Source organism: Desmodus rotundus, chromosome 12, assembly GCF_022682495.2.
Source record: "Desmodus rotundus isolate HL8 chromosome 12, HLdesRot8A.1, whole genome shotgun sequence".
Lineage (NCBI taxonomy): Eukaryota > Metazoa > Chordata > Mammalia > Chiroptera > Phyllostomidae > Desmodus > Desmodus rotundus.
Genome location: NC_071398.1, coordinates 55,707,785 through 55,728,446, shown reverse-complemented (window position 1 = coordinate 55,728,446; position 20,662 = coordinate 55,707,785). Strand labels below are relative to the sequence as shown.

General features: G+C 46.9%; 1 protein-coding gene across 2 annotated transcripts in view; it reads right to left on the bottom strand.

The window, feature by feature from the left end:
- Positions 1 to 17,076, bottom strand: part of SNX7 (sorting nexin 7) — a 61,027-nt gene extending 43,951 nt beyond the window's left edge. Inside the window, exons 1-2 of one of the 2 annotated variants that reach the window (XM_053915947.1) lie at positions 16,861 to 17,076; positions 968 to 1,150 (exon numbers count right to left, since the gene is read on the bottom strand). In XM_053915947.1, the coding sequence (XP_053771922.1) occupies positions 968 to 1,150; positions 16,861 to 17,061 (384 nt within the window). In that variant the 5' untranslated portion in view covers positions 17,062 to 17,076. Of the gene's footprint in view, positions 1 to 967; positions 1,151 to 16,551; positions 16,728 to 16,860 lie in introns of those variants that run through there. The other variant, XM_024570562.4, reaches the window with a different exon arrangement.
- Positions 17,077 to 20,662: the final 3,586 nt, after the last annotated feature.

Below are 20,662 nucleotides of genomic sequence, written 5' to 3'. Positions count from 1 at the left end.
CAGACAGAAGGGAAGCGCATGCAGAGTCAGGAGGACGAGACCTGCTGACCTCCAGGTGCAGAGACACAGTGAAGGGGGCAGAGGTGAGTCTTGCCTGGGGCCGGACACCAGACTGAGAGTGCTTCTGGTGTCAGACCAAAGCATTTGCGTGTTAGGTCGGAAACGGGGGTGGGGGGCGGTGGGTTGGGAGGATTGGAGGGGAGAGGTCAGGTTCATGGCTTGGATGGGAGGACATGCAGTGGAAGGACGGCAGAAGCTGCACTGGCCGGGGTGACTACAGGATGATGGTCCTAAACCTTGTCAGCTCCAAGAGAGACACAGGGAGACGCTTCGTAAATGGAATACTATAACTTAAACATACAATTCTTACAGGCTGCTACTGTACACAGGACTATTTTTAAAACGGTTATACTCCGGGTGGTTTTATTTTGTCAGAGGTAAAGTCTTTTTGCGGAGGTCCTCCCAGGATTAGGGACCCTTGGCTCTAGATCTGCCCTGGAATCACTGAAAACCAACAGCATCTCCTGCGTAAGACACAGGGACCACCAGCCCTTCTCTGGAAAACAGATGACATTATTTATTGTCATCTTCAGGAGAAACGTGACTACAAAACACCGCATCGTGTTCTTAACTTGTTGTTCTCTTTATTAGCCGGCGGAGGCTCTTCTTTTCCAAAGATATTTCTCTTCCATTTTTTTTTTAACTAAAAACTTAAAATGCTCCTATTTTAAGAAGCATAACTGCTGAGAAACGAGTGACTGTTACTCGCGTTAACTGGAGTTGGACTGATTTGACGCGGAGCGAGTGAAGTGCAGCTAGGACGCAGCATCCTACCCAGAACGCTTGAGAAACACAGAAGTCGATTCAGCAAAGACTCTCTAAGGCTGAGAGTCACGGCAGACAAGAGGCACTTCCCACGGCTGAGCGACGGCAACAGTCCTCAGGAAAGCCTCTGTGCCGTACTTACCTTGGTGATAACCCTGTAGGTAATGAAGGTTTCAAGTGTGGTGACGTGGCTCTCAGGTTCGTCGACCGTGATGAAGAGATCTTTCAAGTCTGGCTCATCTTCAAACTTGACCTGGTTGATCATTGATAAAGGGGACGTTGGCATCATAGGGCTGAAGGAATTCATGTCCGTCAGTGAGGCATCCTGAGGAAGAAAACGGTCCCCCATTAACAGCTATGGAAAAGAGAGTTAAGATCCTCTTCTTCTTAGACGCCACAACGGTTCAGGAAGTATGTCAGGAACAAAAAGGGCCATTTTTTGGTCTTAGCTTTCTCTCAAGTCCCACAAATGACAGTAAAGAAACAAATAAACTAATAAAACCCAAACCAAACCAAAAGGCATAAACCCTCAAAGCAAAAAGAAGAGACTAAGCAAAGTTTTCTTTTTAGAAACTGGAAATCTGCTAACTGAAATGTCAGTGTACAGAAAGCTGCAAAGTAAACCCAGGAGAGAACGGCAAATTAGGAAGGCGGCAGGTTTATGGCGGAGAATCCCAAAGAGACTCAGAATTAGAGCCTCCAGAAACCGGGGACATGGAGGAGGGATAGAGCTAAAGCCGGAGGATTGGTTGAAAAGCTAATAAAACAAAAAAAAGAGTTAGTACCTGAGATTCCCTCACCTGTCCCGTGGGATCAGGTGGCCTTTCTCATCAATTCTGCAGAAAACTGCAAGTTTCCTTTCAGAAGTGTCTCTGAACTCAAGAGCACCAGGCAATACAGGGGGAGGGCGGCCCTAGGAAAATACGAACTTCAAGGCCAAGTCCTACATCCTAGATGGAATGGTACCCAGCCCTGTGCCTCACAGGCCCCAGAATGTTGGCAGGAGGGCCCTTGTTTTTCCCTCAAATCAATCTGAGTGCTTTGAAGCATCAGTAACGTCCCGAGCACCGGTCTCAGGCTCCACTCCCACCGCACTCAAATTTGATGTAAACTTACAATTCAGCGTCAGGGTAAGCTTTCAGTACAATAATGTACGGGATGTCAGGGTAGGACACACTGGTTGGAGAGACAAGAATAAGCGTTGTTTTATTAAGAAGGTTCAAGCTATTGTGATTACAGAAGAGGTTTGTGAAAGAAAAGAAAAAGAAATCATTTAGGCATGGCATGGACCCAAAAATCGAAGAGCAGTTACAGATAGGTTAATCAGACAAGCAAAAGCATAGAGACAGTAAAGGTCTGGCAACAAGAGTTGAATGAAATAAATATGGTGTGTCCCTATGATAGGATATAATAAAGTGATTAAAAGTAACGTTTTAGAAGAATACATAGTAACATGGGGAAAGGTTCACAGTGCATAATTAAGAGAAAATCGCAGGTTATAAAGTTTGTGTTCAAGTAGGTTCTAATGTGCAAGTGTGTGTATGATGGAGGGTAGCCAGAGGAAGTAGAAAAGTGTGTGTGTGTGTGTGTGTGTGTGTGTGTGTGAGAGAGAGAGAGAGAGAGAGAGAGAGAGGGAGGGAGAGGAGAGGAGGATAGAGGGAGGAAGGACGCACTTGGTATGGATGAACTTAAAAGTTATACAAAAAAAAGTTAATAGTTATTCCAGGTGTTGGGATGGCTGCAGAATTTCATAGTTTTTCTACATGAGTATTTCCAAATATTCCAAAAAATAAACATGTACTTTGAGAAAACGTGAGATCCGTCAGAGTAAACACTATGCCGAGCACAGAGGCGGTGAGAACTACTGTGATAAATTCAAAGGGTCGCCTAGGGTCACTTTGGCAGAGGACCTTGGGTTACATTAGATTTTTCCCTTAACTCACCAAAGTGGCAGAGTTACACAGGAAATTTGAAAATATGTTGGAGGCACATGGAAATGGGATTGCCAAAATAGATTATAGGGATGCTAAGACAGTGGAACACTAAGCAGCCATCAGGAACAGAGTTTCGAGGTGCCAAGTAAATGTGCAATCAGCATGCACGAAAATCTCCCTCAATAACCATTTCATATAAGTGGCAGTTCTTCCGGCGGACGAATTTCGATTCGATGGGCAGACGTCCTTTGGAAGTCCCCCACACGGCCTACGACCACGGCTTTCGCGTTCTCTGAAGTCATCTATTTTACTCGCCACAATCCACTCCTTGCACCTACTACATCATTTAGCATTCTATTCCTCCTGCTTAAAATGCATCCTTTTGTAGAGCAGGGAGGATCTGCATGCATTTACAAAGGCTCACGATCCCACTGAGTGTAGTGCGGTGTCATAAAAATATGCCTCCACATCGAGCAAAGGAAGCAAATTACAGGCTGAAATTTAGCAACATCCAAGATTTCAGCAGAAGGATTTAAATTGCTATGAATCACTCAAAAGACATTCTTAAAACCTCAATAAAACCGACTACCCAAAGTGTTTTACATTCACTTCAAAAAAGAAAAAAAGGGGGGGGAGAAATATGCTGATAATACTCAGGATTTACGTATGGACATGAATAAATAAAGAAGTGTTTGAGAAGACCCAAAAAGCACTTAACCAAAAAGGACTCCACTTAACCTTTGGTGGTTGATGCTTTTCAGGAGAAATGGATCATTAAACTTTGTTTTTTTCCAAGCAAAGGCCTCGCCTCCGCAATGATGCATGCTAGTCCGCCCTCTCCCCACCCCCGCGCCCCCCATTTCTCCCCCCCCCCACACACTACAACTTCATTTATACATTCATTCATTCTTAGCACTTGGATATGTGCCCATTATCTTATGAAAGCATATCTTGTCATTGTTTTCTCCAAGAGATTAAACCAAAAGGGTTGTTACCTATGCGGTAAATCTCTAGTTCTTTAATACCACTGGATGCCTCTCCCGTAGCTAGCAGAGTGAAAAGACACGCGGAGACACACGCAGATGCCCACACGCACGCAACATGGATGTCATGCCTGGTTTCAAGCTGAGAGCTGAATATGAGGAGTAGAGCAGGCCCTTGGCTGTAGGGATCCTTGTCTTTTGTCCCCACTCCAACCCAATGCATCCGCTGGAAGAAAAACCACCCAAGGGACTTGACTGATGGGAAAAAATAGGACATCATTGGAACTGGAATTGTATTAGCATGAGACTGAGACTGGCTGACAAAGCCTCGTCCAAGTGGAAGTGTTCTTGCTGTTACTTGTGGTTCATTGCGAGCATTGGCTAAGTTGAATCGTGTCCTTCCAAGCTTTGGATGTGGAAGTCGCCTGGTACCTTAGAATGCAGCCTTTTTTTAGAGAGAGGGTCTTTATAGAGGTAATCAAGTTAAGACATGGCCATGGGCGTGGGTCCTGATGCAATGTGACCACTGCCTTTATAAAAAGGGGGTCTTGGACACAAGAGACTTCTACATGGAGGACGATGTAGAGAGACACAGGGAGGAGGTGACCACCTACAAGCCGAGGACAGAGGCCTGGACACACACTCCTCGCTGCCCTTGGAGAGACCCAGCCCTGCCAAAAACCAGACTTCAGACGGCGAGGGTCTGGAACTGGGGGAAAATAAACCTGTGTCGTTTGGGACGCCTAGTCTGTGGTACTTGGTCACGGCAGCCCCCACGAACTCACAGCACTCCTACACAGCAGGGAGCTGTACGTGGTAAAAATCTAAGGCAGTAAAGGGAGAGAGGAAGGAAGGGATTATGATGTAAACAGTTCAGCCTTGCTCCACTCATTAATTTTTTACAGGTTATCCATCCACTCCCACAATTTCTGAGAAATGTATGTGCCTCCCTTCTTTCGTGCCATTAGGTGTTTCCAAATTTCTGTTGAAATACATAAAATGCACAGCCAAACAGACAAGGGTTTGCCAATGCGTGAGTCCTCTGGAGGTCAACACCAGAAGAAACAGGTCAGAAGGGGAGACAAGGCCTCTCTGTGGGGTCTTTCCCACAGGGACCTCTGTGACATGCGCACAGAACCGCTTGCAAAGACTCGCGGGTGGCTCGGGGGAAGCCCCATACCGCCTCCGCCATCTGTGCCCACAGCTCTTTCCCTTCTGCACTTGGAGGGGAGCAGCCATCAACGGGAGAAGTGTGATAACCCAGAAAGGGCCACGCAGAGAGAGCCGCTGATGCCCGCGGATGGCGCACACCCGGGACATCTGGTGGGACAGCACCTCGCACTGGAAGGAGCTCGAGGAGCACGTTGTTCTCAGGGACGCTGGTGTGATGGGACTAAATTTAGACTCGGCAGCTGTGTTTGGGTTTACGACTCCTTCCAATCTGCCTGCGTGTAATCATAATACAGAATCAGAAAGGCCTGCCGTGGAAGGCTGGCGAACACGCGATGGGGCGGAGCCGCGGGCCGCACTCTGTGAAGGCGCGCACAGCACCCTCGCCCTAACACACGTCCAGTCCCGGGGGGTGCCGCATCTGCACCCCCGCACACACTGACCTCCTCTCATTCAGCCGTGTTTGTGTCGCTAGGGCTTCCTTCTTCCAGCTGCGTTGCCTTGCATGCACTTGGATTTCCTTGGGTTTTGTATGCTACGCAGCTACACTGACCATAGAAATTTTTCACATAGCTTTATTTGACGTGATTTTCCCCTCTGGCAGAAAAGAAAGAAAGAAAGAAAGAAAGGAAAGAAAGGGAAGAAAGGGAAGAAAGGAAAGGAAAGGAAAGGAAGGAAGGAAGGAAGGAAGTAAAGAAAGAAAGAAAGAAAGAAAGAAAGAAAGAAAGAAAGAAAGAAAGAAAGAAAGAAAGAAAGAAAGAAAGAGGTATATTAAAAAAAAGTCTCTGTAGCCAAGTAGAGCTAAACTTAGTTCAAGTTTAGACATCTGCCACCTGTGGGAGCCTGGCAAGTGACTTTAACTTCTGAAGTTCAGTTTTCTCACTCGTGACCTCTTAGAGAGGCCATATCCTTGGTCAGAAAGGATGAAGGAGAGGTTACAAAGAGGTAAATGAACGTGATGTATACATCGTCTGCTGGAAGGCTTTACGTGCATTACCTTCCGTACACCTTACCACGACCCGGGCCAGCATGCTGTTACACAGCAATGAAAACCAACCACACCTTCATGCAAGAACAGAGGTAACCCTCACAAATTAAATTTAGGAGGGAAAAAACAAAGCAGAGAAGGATTCATCCAGGATGGTATCACTTTTAAAAGTCCTAAACATACAAGATCCAAAATCACATAAATCCTTAAAATATATTGCCTCAAGATACATATATAAACTTTTATGAAAACCAAACAAAGAATGAGCAAAAGTCAGATGATTATTTTCCTTTAAGCAGATGAGAGATAATCTCGGGGAGGACCACACAGGGATATCAGAAGGTGGAGTTATGTTTTATGTCCTAAGCTGAGTACTGGGGAACATGGGATGCAAATTTTATTATTCTGTTACTAGGAGTCTGCAAACATTTCCCAAAAAGGGCTAGATAGTAAATTTGGGCCTCATGGGCCATCTGGTCTCTGTCACCTTGGCCACTGCAGTGTGAATGCATTCACAGGCAATACATCGATGAACAGGTGTGGATGGGTGCCAATAAAACTTTATTTACAAAGCAGACCAGCTCTGGCGCACAGGCTGTCATTCGCTGCAACCGCATGCTATAGCTGTTACATAGATATATAGAGACATATAGCCATAATAGACATACACTTTCACATATATTCCTTTGTATACGTGAAAATATTCTACAATAAAAAAATCATTTAAAAAGTTTTAAGAAGCATTAAAATAGTATGATCAAATAGGATAAGGATATATTCTGGATTATTAAAAGTAGGGCATTAATTTCCTTTCACAGTTTCTTCATGAAACTTAGACATGAAAAGAGAGTCCTCTTGACCTTTGCTGGGAAGGCAGAAGGCAAGTCCGTGCTGGGGTTTTAGCATCTGCGTTTCCAATCGGGGCTTTTTCAAACCCTCAGACCCGCCCGCACACACACTCCCAAACCCACGGCGTTGATCCCCACAGGAAAGGTGACTGAAGCACAGAACGAGGAAACCTCTGGGGCTGAAAACTGGGCAGAGCCCCCCACTAACACGTACAGCACGCACAGTCCATCCTGTGACTGTGTGTCAAAGACATTCAAGGTCAAGGCCGCCAAATGCATGATGACCAGGAGCTCCTGAAGCCGTCTTAAACTATGCCCGGGGTTGACATCCAGCAGCAAAAAAACAATCTAGGCGCCTTTCGGAAGGGACTCGCTATATAATTATGGTATCGGGAAAAGTAGCAGCTAGCTAAACCTGTGTACCGAGAATACTCTCCGCCCTGGTGCTGCTCAGTGGCCTGGCAGATACCTAGCGAATGACTCATGCACAGCGGAGCTCTACACAAACACAGCCTTTAAGAAGTGAGACCGGAATCTGGGGAATGTTCTCCACAGTCGCTGAAGGCACACGCCTTCATTATTTCCAATTAAAAGGGCCCCGCCTCTGTAACTGCATCTCCACGGGGCCTGCTTTGGCTCCATGGGATTTTTTCCATGATTTTCATTCAGTTAGTCCCAGTCATTGTGTATGTACATACATACACCCCCACCTACACTCTCAATATACAACCACAATAACCTCCCTTCAATAAGCAGAAGCTCCTTAAACATAGAAACAAATGTATTTCTGGGATTCTCTGCAGATCTCACCACAAATGCAAAACGGATGCTCATATGAATTAAAAACATTCACCTTAAATACATAACAGCAAATACCAACTGCTTTCGAGCACCCTGGCACCACGTGCCAGCCTCATCGCATGGAATCCTCCCTATAGCCCCATGGGGCCCGGTGCCCTAGTCAGTGCCAGCATTTCCCACACAGCACCTGCCTGGACAGGAATGATGCTGCTTCTCCCCAAAGCACTTAGGTCTGAACTGGTGGAGCCGAGACCCCCCCAACCCCCACCACCACTGCCATCACCACCACCCATACGCACACACAGAGAGCACCCAGCGGCGGAGCATCGCCCCGTTTAACAAGCGTTCACTGAACGTCCCCCACATGTCTGTCCTGGGATGGGCATACAACAGCAGCCAAGTGGGACCTGGCTCCTATTCTCAGGAGCTTACACTTTGGTTAAGGGGAAGGTAATAAACAAATAATAAACAGCTAATAAACAAATAAGCACAGGAAAACAATTCTAGACTTGACCAGGCATTGGGGAGCAAGGGTGTGAATTCCAGAGAGAGAGAAGCGGGCTGCAAGGATAAAGGGCTGGGGCACAGGGCAGGAGGGATGCTCCGGACAGAGCTGTGGGGGGTGGAGGGGGATGTCCTCAAGGAGGAGGAGGAGCTAGCCACTGGAGCCAGGAGGGGACTGGATCCCAGCAGGAACGTGCAGGCCTAAGGCAGGAAAAGACTGGGAGCCATGAAGGACGGCCCAACCGCAGGCTCCAATGAAGGTGGAACCCACAAAACTCATGTTGAGATTTACTGGGTCAGCACTGTGAGTATTCATGTCTTTACCACCCAGGTCTCCAACACGGGGAGGAAAGCGCTGCCTGATGAACGATGGCTGTGCCCCCAGGTCTGGAAGTGATACATTTGTTGCACAGCCTGAGGTCTTTAAGGAGCTGTGTGGTCTGACTCAGATTACTCGTGAGAAGCATTAGCCAATTGGAGGTTATTAATTATGACTAATGCCTTCCCATGTATCTCAATTATGCTTGGGCAATTTCTTGCCTGGTGGAAAATTTTCTTTTTTGTATTTGACACAATAGGAAAAAATTGGTTTTCCTTATTCAGAAAGGTCCAGCATGCCATTTGCCTATATCTTGGCCACCAGAGCACTGTGGTTGTTCCCGATGACCCCCCATCTTCCCATGGGAGGGTGACCCCTCCCGGTCCATGTCCAGGTGGCTTTCAGTGTCTTCTACGGAAGACGAGTTCGCCACCCCGTGGATTTGAACAGGCTCTGGATAGCAGCCTGTGTGTCTGAGCAGATTTGGGAGCCATGCCTGCTTCCGGGCTGACATGTCCTAGTTGGGGGGCACTCCTTCCGTCTGGACCCCGAAAGGAAGAAGACGTGAAGCAGACTCGAAGCCTAGAACAGACTCCCAGCCCAGCCACAGCTAAGAGGGACCAGGGAACGAAACAAGTGTTGGCTGTAGGTTAGCCACTGCGACCTTGAGGTTGTTTGGACTACAGCGTAACCTAGTGTGAGCTGATGGCAACACCATTCAGTGTTCAATTAGATTAAATACATACATGTCTGTACATATGGACGTATGTAGACACACACACACACACACAAACACACACTTACCCCTCTCAGAGTTCGTACAAACGAACAAATTAGGGATTTTTCCCCCAGTTTTGAAGATTCACATACCAAGAGCTTGCCATATGTTTTTGGTCACATATGATAAGGCTTTTATTTTAATTTTAGACAGAGTTTTTGCTAATGTGTCACCTTAAATAATTAAGTCATGTTTTTCATTTTAAAGCTTTATTTCATATATCAAAAATTAAATCTGTGACTAAAAAATGATAAAATTACAACAAAAGTGAGCCTCAGATATTATGCTCAATGAAAGAAACCAGGCACAAAAGACTACACGTTGTGTGATTCCATCTATGTGAAATTTCCTGAAAAGCGAATATATAAAGCCAAGAAACAGCAGATTGACGTTGTCTACGGTTGGGAGTGAAAACAGAGATTATCCACACGGGGCATGATGGACTTGGGGGAAGGGCGTAAAAATGTCCTAAAACTGGTGTATGTCGATATATAATTCAGTGAGTTCACTAAAAACCAATTCACCCCAAATGGGAGAATTTTATTGTTATATAAACTATACCTCAATAAAGTTAGTTAAAAAACCACTAACAAATGGTATGTCATACCAAAGCTTTGCTCAACATAAGAAAAATAAAATTATTTCAGTTGCAATTTTAAAAACTACTGGTTCAACCTTCTGTTCCATCATAAATGTGTTCTGATTTTTATGTCACTGCTTGCTAATAACTTTGATTGCCTGACTGCACCCTTTTTTATTAATCCTACCGACAACACTGTGTTCCCCAGCGTGACCGGTCTACGGGCATCAGAGCCGGTCAAACATTCCGCTTAAATCGGACAGACTCCTTCAAGCATGCACCTTTTCACTCGTTTGTTGAGAAAGCTTTAAAGTATATTCTTAAAGTGAGTAACTGCGAATGTAAATTTTCACTGTAGCCTTATACTCTCATTGGATAAGGCTGGATACAGGCGAGTCACTGCAGAGCCTGCAACGACGGCACCGACCGCACTGCCACACCGACCGCACAGCCACCGAGTGTCGCCTGCGATCCCACCGGCCACTCCTGAGTCGGGAGGCTCCACCAGTCAGCCTGTGCCGCGGCATCAATTAGAACCGCGAGCACAGGGACGTAAGACTGCGCCCATACAACTCTGGCCAGTCCGTTCTTCCCAGTGTGGAATGTTCAAATCTGGAATCTCTTGACATCATTTTTCCAAAATATTTGTAAAAACTTCCCCCATGGCTACGGACCAATAAACAAACAAAATGCTGTTGTCTGCACAAGCAAACTGCAGTCTCCTTCCTACAGATCTCCGGGGTGGGCTTCCTTTTTCCTTTTGGTGACACGACATCTGCCCCCCTTTGCAAACATCAGGTAGGCTTCTAGTTTCTGCTGGCGCCTCTCCTCTGCACCTGTGTTTGCAGCTGCCCCCCACCCCCAGGTCTACTCGGGAAGCTGCCTAATATCCCTGCCGGAGTGGGCTCTGCTGCCTGCAAAACGGCCTGCTAATCAAAATTAGCACCCCTGACTGAGATGGGTGCTATTAGCTTAGAGGGATTTGTTTTTCAAAGTACAGAAAGGTTCCTAAATAATTTCATTGGGTTTTTTTGTTTACACTTTGTGTTTATTTCTAATACAATCCAAAGAGAAGACTTTGTCCAGGCTGACGCTTGACATAGCTCTGTCACCAAACAATCACCTTCACTCACCATTCATTAAGACCAATTTGTTTTAATCATATCTGCCTCAGCATCCTGCTTGGAAAGACCAATACGATACAAACTGAATTTACTGAAAACAGATCAATGAGAAATTACAGTCATAATTGGGTCTATACACAGGAAAAAGGTCACGGGCCGAGCCCTCCGCTAATGTCTTTATTCCATAAACATTTCAATTTCCTACTCTCCTCCCTTCCAGGAGATTAATCCATTAGACAGAGACAAGCCACCAAGGTTTTGGAGGAGAGAAATACTGATTTCTAAGGTATGTATTTCACTCAGAATTAATTCTGAGTGAGTGTATTCAGAAATTATGAGATTCCAAAGCCTACTATGAGGAGCAGAGTGGGGACTTCATTCTACCTGGAGATGCAGAGGCTGGTAGGGAAGAGTCAGCTTTACACGGGGCCGTCGATGACGGCAAGGATACTGTCTCGTTGACACAACAATCATTAAAACAGAGTCTGGAAAGCACAAAATTCACATCATGGCAAGTGGACGACCTAGTTCAGGGCTTTTCAATTTGCAAGGGGCCAACAAACCACTGAGCCCTGTTCCACCGCAGACCCTGACCCCCTGGATGTGCGGTGGGTTCCAACAAGCTCCCAGGGGATGGGACAGGTGCTTGAGGACAGCGTGGGGAGGCAGCACGGCCAGGTGCAGAGCCTTGAACGGCCAGTGTGACCACAGGATCAGTGCTCCATGCTCCAGCAACACGCTAGCTGCCGGCTCACAGGACAGAGTCAAGGCCAAATTGCTGAGGCTGAGACTGGAGACGACCGAAGGGCTCTCTAGGTAACCATGCTGACTGTAGCCATGGAAACCAGAGGAGGGCACTAATTCCAGAGGTAGCAAGAACGTTGAGCAGATGGGGATGTGGAGAGTGAGTGAAAGGGATAAGGAGAAGGGTCCACTAGGTATTTCATCCTGGATAGCTAAGGAACTGTCACCTCACTACCAGAGCATTAAATGGGAGAGAGAACAGGAATGAGGAAAGAAACATACAAGAGTTAGGAAGTGGCGGAACACAGTTCAGGTTGGGACTTAGGTTGAACGGTGAGTAGGGCCATCTAATTAAGACTTTCCACTGCTCCGGTAGTCAAATTTAGTAGGTTAAAACTGCATTTGTGACAGCCGCTCAGCGTTGGAAGGGACAGTCCAACTGTTGTGTGCCCTTTTTTCTGGAGTCAGTCACCCAGCTTGCACTGGAGCATTCCCAGTGATGGAGTTCGTGACCATAATGAGCGATCCCTTTCACGCTGGAACCTTCCATTAGAAAACTCTTCCTTAAACTGACCTACAACGTGTTTCCTTGTATGTTTGACCCGGTGCTTCCAGTTTTGCCTGCAAAGCTCCATTTAATCCACCTGGTTCATCCTAACTCTTCGTAAATGACCCATGTCCTTCCCCCGCCTTTCTTCCCAGGCCACGGCTGCGGGACACACGGGTGAAACCCCTTTGCGTGGGTCCTTCCCAGTGGCCCGTGCTGGCAGCCTCCCACCTCTGCCTGCCACCTCTGCAGCTCCATCTCTGCACAGCACGCCCAGGCATCCATCAACACCAGGCCCTGACTTCTGCAGACAAGGTGACAGCCCTCTGCCATCTTCTGCCATAAACTGTCAATTCCCCTTTAAGATTCGAGGGTGGAGGGACCGCAGAAGTGAAAGGGACAGTTCCGATTACAGTCCACCGAATACTCCAAGTGACCTTGGGAAGACAACGTCTGTTTAGACTCAAAATCACGTCTTTGTGTAAACCGATCTTTCCGTCCCTGAAAACCGCGAGGAATGTTTGTATGTAGGATGGTCCTGCACCAGGCCTCCCCCGCTCATTCTGAGATGTTCTCGTGTGCGTTACTCCCACTGAGAACCTGTGGATTTTTTTTTCCTTGCTTCTCTCTCCCCTTACTATCTGCCCCTACCCCGCCCCCTGCCCCTGAGACACAGGAAACAGTACTGGCCGTGTCTAAAGCCAGTGATGGCAGGGTGGAGCTTCTGGGGGCAGGGGTGGAGGGCGGAATATAGTAAATAGTCCAGATCAGCCTTTTGCCTTACTGGTCCCTGTTTTTTAACCACCACACTCTAAGACCCTCTGAGGCAGCATCAGCCTGCAGGCGAGGGGAGCGGGTCACAGGCCCTGCCTGCTGGAATCCTGCCTGCTCGCTCTTCGGTGAGTCGGGCAATGGAGACTGCATATACACACGTACACATTCACATATGCACACGCCATGCACGTGTGCTGCACGTGTGTGTGTGCATACATGGGTGTACCGTGTGTATGTTTTATATAGCTTAGCAGATCGAAGTAGGAAACCACTCGTTCATTCAAGGATATTCCTTGTTTGTTCCTGAACGCTGCCCAAAATTCCATGAATAGTTCCTGCCTTATCTATGTTCATTTAAATCACCGGAGAGAATTCGGATTCTCCTCGGGGCCAGAACCGGTCCAGGAACACAACAGACACTAAGGAGAGATGGTTCAGAGGACAAACGGGAAAAATCAGTACCCAAACTTCCAGTATCTTCTCCTAAGTATTCGACAGGACTGCTGAATAGCGCAACTACGTCCTGCACCGGCACACAGGATTTCTGGCCTGGCCGAGACCCAGCACAGATAGGAACTGGACGTCTCAACAACTGTATCCTACTATTCTTTCAAAAATCATTATTTCCATAAACATAAGGCTCTTTCAAAATGGTGCTCAAATAAACATGTCTGTTGTTATATTTCTGATTAATCATGAAAACAATCTTAATTTTCCATTATTCTTATAAAACATGGTCACCTCTCTGTTTTTAAAGTGTTTATGAACAAAACACTAAGTCGTTCTGTAGCTTTGATAGTTCTGTTGGAGACTTAAATTAACATCCTTTTTGCTGGTTATTTTTAAAAAGACAGCTATCCTAGCTGGTGGGCACCGTACCCGAATTCCACACCTTCTCAAAGGCCATTAGTGGCAATGAGGACAATCACATCTGTAAAGTCCCTGAATATCCTACAGGACAGAGACCTCATCTTATTTCACGGCCATGAATGCCTCGAGAAAAGCCGACAATCAGAGCTGTCCCTTCCTGAGGGACAGGTAAGCGTCTCCGTGTTCCCTGGGACACACTCGCCAAAGCTCTGTTTCAATGACTATTTCTTCTACACATCATGTTATTGAGTAAAAAAAATAAAGTCAATTTACTTTACTGTAATATATTATTTTCCACCCGAAGGAGAACTTTTCCCTTTAAATGTACAGCAATTGACCCCTTTGGTCTAATTAAAATGTTTGCAAGCCTCCTCTCACTTGCCCAGGCCTAACACTGGTCTTACACTCTTGTAATTTTTAACCTTCTTCGTTTTTTGAGTCATTGGTCACGCGCTCCTACCTTCCAACATCAAGACTTGATCTTTTAGGTCAATGTCGTGTGCCTGCCCTCTGGAGGCAGGCCCTGGAGGCAGGGCCTCATCTCTCCTCACTGGACGACTTCAAAACTTAGAACAAAGCAGGTCTGTTGCATTTTCCCTCTCTCTTGGTTAGTCTGCCTGCTCGAGTGGCTGCCCCATCTTCCCCCTGGGCTCCAAGAACGGAATCTCACATTTCTTTTTTCCAAAGAACCCTTAGCGCAGCTTCTTACGTAAAAACACTTAACATGTGTTTGCCAAGTACTTCTACTATATACCGTGGGGGGATAAAAAGAAGTAATCACAAGTCAAATTCCTGCTCTGTCTGGACGGGGGCATAGTATACACTCACAAATTATCTAGGGGAATAAGGGACCACGATGGTGAGTGTAAGTCGTCGACATGAACGCATTACAGGGCAACCTCAGAGCCTTCGGGCCTCGTTCCCGACGCCACGCTGGGGCGGGCTGGCCAGCGGCAGCTTCTGCAGAAATAGAGAGAGGCCAACAAAGAGGGCTTTCTTCAAGGTGCCTGTTTAACTACCTGTGGTTAATGGTTGAGAAATTCAACGTACTGAAATATAAGCGGGCAGCTCATTAAAAATTTCCAGGCATTCTTTTCTGATTTTCACTGGCATTACATGCTTACCTTAATCTGCGCGGCCAGCTCCTAGAGAGGTGGTCCTTAACTTTTCTCAGTGTCTGACCGGGGTCCTTATAAAACACTAACAAGCTGGGTGGAGCCAGGTGTATGGGGTGAGGCTTACGTTCTTTTAAAAAGAATGCAAAATAGCAAATGCAAATTTAGGTAGGAAAACAAGTTTACATTTAGAATGAAAAAAGATCTCAACCAGTGGTTGGAGCCTTAGAGGTCTAAAAGCCTTTCTTCTGAGACAGCTGGAGGCAATTAGCAGAAATGCTTATTTACAACTACTTCTGGGTGGTTCCCCCTCCCCCTTAATCCCTTCACCTTTCTCACCCAGCCCCCTAACCCTCCTCCCCTCTGGCAGCTGTCAGTCTGTTCTATGTGTCTATGAGTGTGTTTCTATTTTGTTTTTTAGTTTATTTTGTTCATATGGTACTTGTCTTCCTCTGACTGGCTTATTTCACTTAGCACAATACTCTCCAGGTCCATCCATACTGTTGCAAAGGTAAGGTGTCACTCGAAACCTGTATGGTTTTATTAACCAGTGTCACCCCAATAAATTCAATAAGAATAGAATAGAAAAGTGCTTCTGGCTGCAACCTGTCATTCCCTCCCCCCCCAAAAAAAAACCCACCAACAGCTCCCAGGTACTCCCAATATTTCCAGAGGCCTAAGAAAATGAACACCCAAAGCTTAGACTTCATTAGCTTCCCTTAGGTCTGTCTCTGACAACAGGCGCTCATTAAGAGAGGGCTGGGGCACTTAGAATCTGGGGCAAGCAGTCATATGACCAGTTTAAAAGGATCCCAGCTGACTCTGATACACAGTGGCCACTCCCATCACCAGACTCCCTCCCAGGCTGGAAGTTTCACAATGCAGCGCCAAGCCCTGACATCCATGGACCAATAGCCCCTCAGAAGGCAAGCGGCGGATGGCCCTTCAGTGAAAATAAAGAATGTGTGGGATAGAAAAGGCAGTGTTAACTTGTTGCAAGGGAACCTAAATAAGTCCATTGTCTTGCGATTGAAACACCATGAAAGGTCAAATGACTTTAGCAAGAGCACAAAACTGCCACTGGCTGAACATCTGGACTACAGCCCTTGCCTACCATTTCATACACATTTAAGGGGAAAAAAGTTTTACATACTTCTCTTTGGGGTCGGAGAATAACTGTTCACTTTCTAACTTGGGTCGCTCTCCCAGAATAAAGCAATGGTTACATCTGTTACTTTACGTGACACCTCAAGGTACCATCTACCCACTGCCCGGCCCTCTTAGTAATGAATACAATGTTGTCATCACAAGTCTTCTACCAGCCTTAAGGTAAGAACACCGGGTGACATTCTACGGCCCTGCAAGAAAGAATTCCTTTTGCGAAAAGAAATTGCAACCACAGTCTACGCACACACTACTCCGCCACGAACCCCAGTCAGCTTCTCTCCAACTACACTACACGCTGGGGGTCGGGGGTCCTAGATGTCCCTGGGGCGGGGGGATGGAGGCGTTGGCTGTGGGTCTTGTGGCCGCGGCTGGAGTCTGAGGTCCTGGGCTCCTCAGCGGAGCCTCCTATCGGACCCACGAACCGGCTTCTCCCGAAGAGGGGACTCCGGGGCACCTATTCCCGCTACACTTGAGACGCACCTGAGGTGTCCCCCGGTCGCAAATCCGCAACACCGAATCAGGCTGGCTGCGCCCGAAAAGAAGCTGCTAGCGGCGGGGCACTGTGGGCCACCGCCTCCCGGTTTGGGCACTGTCCCAAGAAGTCCGTATCGGAGCAGGAAAGAGGAGATCCAAGGGGCAAATCAGAACTTTGCAAACTCCACCAGCCTACAGCCCGGCCCCGCGGGAGGTCAAAGTGCAGGCAGAGGAGGGAGCGGCGGCGGCGGCGGGACCCACCCACCTCCAGCCCCCCGGGCGCACGGCAACTTTCGTGGACGCCGCCGCGCTCACCTTACTGAACACCTCCAGGTCGTCCTCGTCCCCGTCCAGGTCCAGCACCTCCGCGGGCAGCAAGGCGGAGGGGCTGTCCCCGCCGGCGCCCCCCGCCGGGGGGCCCGAGGAGCGCTCCGGAGCCGCGGGGATCTCGCCCTCCATCCCGACAGTGCGCGCCCACCGCCCGCCGCCGCCCTCCAGGCCCCCGAGCGCGCCCATTGGCTCCCGCGCAGCCCGGCCTCCCGGCCCGCTCCAGCCCCTCGGCCGCGGCGCAGACGCGGAACTGCCGCCCGGCTCTTCCCACCTGGCCCGGGGCCCGCAGAGGCGCAGACTCCGTGCGGGCGCGGGGAGGGACGCTGCCCTCCGAAGGCGGCGGCGGGTGGGCGCCCTGGCACCGTCCCGGCACCGACGCGGCTCCCCGCCGCCCGGCGAGGGCTCCCGCGCGCGCGCGCGTGGGGGTCCGGGCGTGGCGACCCGCCAACTCGGCGGGTCCGCGGCGGGGCTGGAAGGCGGCCGACCTGTCTGTCCCGCCCAGAGAAAAAGCCGATACTGTATTTCCCGTGTTTTAATGGTGGCCTTTCTTCTTGGCGTGGTTTTCGACTCTTTTACTAAGGCAAATGCAGAGAAACTAAAAGACGTGAAAAGCTCTTCTGTTTCGGAATTGATTTTTGACCCAGTGACCGGATTGTGTGGTCATTTCGCTGTCAAGACAGGGCAGTTGGATTGAAAAGCTATTTTCAGCCACTTTCAAATGTAATTTTACTCCGGGAAGCCTTCCTGGAGTTCCTGAGCTGGAATCAGGGAGCAGGACTGGGCCCTGACACCAAGAAATTACTTTCAGTCTCTGCCACTGCAAACCTGTGATTAGTTGTTCACTGCTTTTTATTTTTCAAAAACCCTGAGTTCCAAAAATAGTGGCGACACTGAATGCAAATGGGCATATTTTGGACTGTCTTCAGCCTTTGCTCCCCTAGGCCCGGCACTTTTCTCCCAGCGGCCCCGGAGAGAATGTCTGAGGAGTTGGCCCAGAGCCGGGGAGGAGGCTGATTCAGACTTGAATTCTCAAACCGCTCCTGGCAAAAGATAGAGCCCACTGTTTAAAATTGTTTCACTTTAAACAAAGTAAAAGATGGATGTAAGATACTCGGGGGAAACACAGAATTGCCCTATTTCTGATTGGAGGACAGACCTTAACAATATATTCCTGCTTAACCATTCAGATGTGCCTCTCTGGTTTCTGTTCCTATCCACACTCCTTCCGTCAGAGTGGCCTCAGGCCCGTGAGTGTCCAGCGTCCTTCCTGAGCTTTGCAGTCCCTGTTCCCAAAGTGCCATCCCCTGCCCATCCTTCGGGCGTTGACGACAGTCCTGTCTCTTTCAGAAAGACTTGACAAGCCACCCAGTCTGCTATCGAGTCAGCTTTTGATTTTAGTCCATGGTATAGACTGTGTTTACTTCATGTAAATGCCTTTCTTTGGCAAAGCATAATATTTTAAAGTTAGGGATCACATTATTTATTAATAAACTGCAGGATCTGATATAATCCCTTAGAAAGCCTCCCTGCTGAGGCCTGTATGGAGTACAAGATATTAAGAGACTATTTTTCTTCTCTCTAAGCTCATTCTGGCTCCTGAGGAAGTTCAAGTCCACCCCCCCCACCACCATCTCCCCACCATCTGAACCAGGAAATCCTTTGGGATACTGTGACTCAGCATTGCCTGAGAGCACAGAATCATGTGGGGAAACTGGCAGAACAACCCCGGCTGCACAGCGGGATCACAGAGGACTCCACCACGGACCTGATGGGGCTCCCACGGCTGTACCGTTGCCGAGCACCGGTGGCTGCATGGCCTCCGTGTACTCATATGCGGGATGGGGTGGGATCAGCAAGAGCAGTGCTGAAGGAAAAATCTACACCACTAAACATTAATACTGGAATCGAATGCAGATCCTAATCAATTACTTCCACGGCAACCTGAACAAACTACAATAGAAAAAGAGGAGCAAATAAAACCCAAATAAATGAGAAGAAATAATAAAGGTCACAGTGAAAATCAGCGAAATATAAACCAGAAATGCATATTATTTGAGATCAGTAAGACTGATAAACCTCTATTCAGATCAGTCAAGTAAAAATTAGAGAAGGCATGACTTACCGATGTCAGGAATAAGAGATAAACTTGTAATTTCTCTAGATGCCAAAAAGATGGGGAAAGTTCACGAAAGCCTACGTGTTATTTAAATCAACAAAGTATAGGAGATCCGATTGGTGACCTTATGAGAAAAGGAAAAAAGGAAAGGAAAGCTCTAAAGAAATAATTAAAAAGAAATGTGCTCTCCAGATATTTGATAGAATGTCCAGTAGTTTAAATTTATTTGGTGTTTTCTCATGATGAGGCTGAAGTTTGGCAAAGAATACCACAAAGATAAAATGGTTCCATATCTTACAGGTTCTCGTATAACCAAATCCTCCCACATGTGTCCCCGGGAATCACAGCCCTGTCTCTTACTTTCTTTATAGTTTTGTCTTTTCACAGAAAGTCATATGTAAACAAAATCATACAACATGTAGGCTACTCAGCTGGCGTCTTCCACTTGGCAAAACGCACGCGAGCTTCATCCCTGTCATGTTCGTCAGTTAATTACCTTTGATCGCTGAGTAACAGTCCAAAGTACGAGAGTAATTCAACTTGTCTAACACTGACCCACCGAAGGACAACTGCATTGTTTCCGTTTTCTGGTATTTATGAATAAAGCTCTAAACATTCTCACGCACACTTCCGTGGGAACAAAAGATATCAACTCGTTTGGAGAAAAACGTAGCAACAGGATTGCTGGGTTTGTCTTCTAAGCGTCTGTTTAACTTTATAAGAAATTGTCAAGTCATTTTTAATTTTGGTCAGGCCCAAGACATTATTTTTTTATGGACTGTGTTCTTAGCATCATATCTAAAAACTCTTTGCAAAGCCCGAGATCATCTGTATTTTTTAAAGAAATTTTATAGTTTTACATTATTCGGTAACATCTGCCACTCCACGTGAGTTCGTTTGGGGGTCGGGTGCCAGCTATGGCTGACACTTAGGTCAGGCGCCTTCCCCAGCATACGGTCATCTTAATCACTGCTGAAAAGACTGGGCCTTTTCCATTGAATTGGCTTTGCATCTACGTCAAAAATCAGTTGATTATATAGTGTGGGTTTATTTCTGGACTCTATTCTGTTCCACTGGTCAGTGTGTCTACTTTTTTTCTCAGATGGCACATGTTCTTTCTTTGCTGCATTACTGTATCTTTTATGTAGTCTTGAAATTTGTGTGTTCTGTTTTAATTTTTTTCAGAATTGTTTTGACTCTTCTATTCCTTTGTCTTTCTGTTTATAGTTTAGAAGCAACTTGTACATATTTTTTTTAAGCCTTGGAATTTTGATTAGAATTGCATCAATTCCATTGAGTACATTGAGGGGGATTTACATCTTAACAATACTGTATCATAAATCCATAAACACAGTATGTTGTTCCATTTTTTAAGCTCTTGTTTGACTACTTCCATCAGTAGATTTAGTTTTAAGCATATAGATCCTGCATGAATTTTGTTAACTTTATTCACAATGATTTTATATTTTTGGGTGCTATTATAAATACATAAAATAGAGTGGTATTTTTAAATTTCCAAATTTCAGTATCTCACTGCTGGTAATAAAGGATGTGAGTGGCTTTTGTATGTCAGCCAGGAGGCCGAGACAAGCCTAAAAATGCTAATTAGCTCTAGATGGTTATGGAGACTTTTTTGGTTTTCCTACATATATAATCATATATTTGGATATT